The sequence below is a fragment of the Hylobates moloch genome, unplaced genomic scaffold, assembly GCF_009828535.3.
Source record: "Hylobates moloch isolate HMO894 unplaced genomic scaffold, HMol_V3 SCAFFOLD_10303, whole genome shotgun sequence".
NCBI classification, from domain to species: Eukaryota; Metazoa; Chordata; class Mammalia; order Primates; family Hylobatidae; genus Hylobates; species Hylobates moloch.
Genome location: NW_026662578.1, coordinates 1 through 2,357, shown reverse-complemented (window position 1 = coordinate 2,357; position 2,357 = coordinate 1). Strand labels below are relative to the sequence as shown.

The 2,357-nt window shown below is 56.6% G+C and overlaps 1 protein-coding gene across 1 annotated transcript; it reads left to right on the top strand.

Moving 5' to 3' along the window:
* Positions 1–3: 3 nt before the first annotated feature.
* Positions 4–1,132, top strand: LOC116465796 (cytochrome P450 2D17-like; the record flags this gene model as incomplete). Its single annotated transcript, XM_032148744.2, has 3 exons — positions 4–114; positions 563–704; positions 803–1,132. Coding segments are annotated over 3 exons (432 nt in total), but the record flags the coding sequence as incomplete, so codon positions are not given.
* Between the last annotated feature and the right edge of the window lie 1,225 nt (positions 1,133–2,357).

Genomic DNA, 2,357 nt, shown 5'->3' with positions numbered 1-2,357 from the left:
CCCTACACCACTGCCGTGATTCACGAGGTGCAGCGCTTTGGGGACATTGTTCCCCTGAATGTGCCTCATATGACATCCCGTGACATCGAAGTGCAGGGCTTCCACATCCCTAAGGTAGGCCTGGCACCCTCCCCACCCCAGCTCAGCACCAGCCCCTGGTGATAGCCCCAGCATGGCCATTGCCAGGTGGGCCCAGTCTAGGAACCCTGGCCACCCAGTCCTCAATGCCACCACATCGACTGTCCCAGCCTGGCTGTGGGGTGCAGTGTATAGGCAGGACTGGCCTGTCCATCCAGAGCCCCAGTCTAGTGGGGAAGACAGACCAGGACCTGCCAGAATGGTGGAGGACTTCAATACCTGTAGGGAGGGGGCAGCTTGGATGCCCCCAGGAGGTGTGACTGCGCCCTGCCATGGGGTCGGAGAGGGTGCTCTGGAGCTTCTCTGGCACGGGACTAGTTGACAGAGTCCAGCTGTGTGCCAGGCAGTGTGTGTCCCCTGTGTGCTTGGGGGTCCCAGCATCCTAGAGCCCAGTCCCCACTCTCATCCCGCATCTCCTGCCCAGGGGACGACACTCTTCACCAACCTGTCATCGGTGCTGAAGGATGAGGCTGTCTGGGAGAAGCCCTTCCGCTTCCATCCGGAACACTTCCTGGATGCCCAGGGCCACTTTGTGAAGCCAGAGGCCTTCCTGCCTTTCTCAGCAGGTGCCTGTGGGGAGCCCAGCTCCCTGTCCCCTTCCGTGGAGTCTTGCAGGGGTATCGCCCGGGAGCCAGGCTCACTGACGCCCCTCCCCTCCCCACAGGCCGCCGAGCATGCCTCGGGGAGCCCCTGGCCCGCATGGAGCTCTTCCTCTTCTTCACCTGCCTGCTGCAGCGCTTCAGCTTCTCAGTGCCTGCCGGACAGCCCCGGCCCAGCCACTCTCGTGTCGTCGGCTTTCTGGTGACACCACCCCCCTACGAGCTTTGTGCTGTGCCCCGCTAGAGTTGGGCATCAAGCCCCCAACTTGCTCCTCAGCTGGGACCCTGTTGTACAATAAATTAGTCTAGTGGCTCCCACTTGGTTTCTGTATCCAGTCTGGGCCCCTGCCAAGGTCCTGGTTGTGTTGGGTCGTCAGTCACCTGCCTGATGTCAGTGCTCACCCCTCACTTCATTCATTCTTTTTTTTTTTTTTTTTTTTGAGATGGAGCCTACTCTGTCACCCAGGCTAGAGTGCAGTGGTGCAATCTCAGCTTACTGCAACCTCCGCCTCCCGAGTTCAAGCAATTCTCGTGCCTCAGCTTCCTGAGTAGCTGGGATTACAGGCACCCGGGACCACCCCCGGCTCATTTTTATCTTTTTAGTAGTGATGGGTTTCGCCATGTGGGCCAGTCTGGTTTCAAACTCTTGACCTCACGTGACCACCAGCCTCAGCCTCCCAAAGTGCTGGGATTACAGGCGTGAGCCACCGAGACCAGCCTTAACTCATTCATTCTTACCTGGACACCTGACGTTACTTGAGATACAGGCATAGTGATTCTCAGCAGGCGACAGCCTGCCCCCGCGTCATGCCCAGAGACCCATCACTGGCTGCCTGGCTTGGTGACAAAGTCCATGCATAAGTCTTGGCTGGGGTGGATATGAATAGGCATATGCCAAGAATCAGCCCATTCCCTGGCTAGGGTGGGAGACTGTGTTGTGCTCCCCCAGACCACCCTCAGGTTCAGTGATTTCTAGAAGGTCTCACAGCCCTAGAAAAGCTGTTATTCTCCCTGTTAACGGTTTATTGCAGAGAAGGGTACAGATTAAAGTCAGCAAAGATGAAAGGCACGGGGTCAGAGTCCAGAATGACCAGGCTGAGGCTGCAGCTCTCTTTCCTGGTGGACTCCTACAGGCAGTGCTTAATTCTCCCCCAACAGTAAGTGACACAGCAGAGAGCCCTGCCAGCCACGGAAGGTCACCTGAGCCTTGGTGTCCATGGTTCTTGTTGGGAGTTGGTCATCCTAGGCGTGAGCCCCTGCAGCATGGCTGACCTCAGTTACTCAGTCTCCAACCCCTCCTGAAGTCAGATGGATACAGGCCTGAGGGCCCCATCCTCGATCACATTGTTGGCATAAACTGTGTTGTACGGTCCAAGGCCCTAGCTATGTACAAAGACACTGTTTCAGGCAGGACATTCCAAAGCCTTAGCAGATATCTCCCAGCCGCCTGTCAAGAGTCAGTTTGGACTCTTGGTCCAATGGCTTGCATTGGGCAGGGAATGACTTCCCCACTTTTTACTATACAGGCCACCCCTCTTGGCTCTAACAGCAAAATGATATTAGTTTGAGCATCTGTGTGTGTGTGTGTGTGTGTGTGTGTGTGTGTGTGTGTGTGTGTGT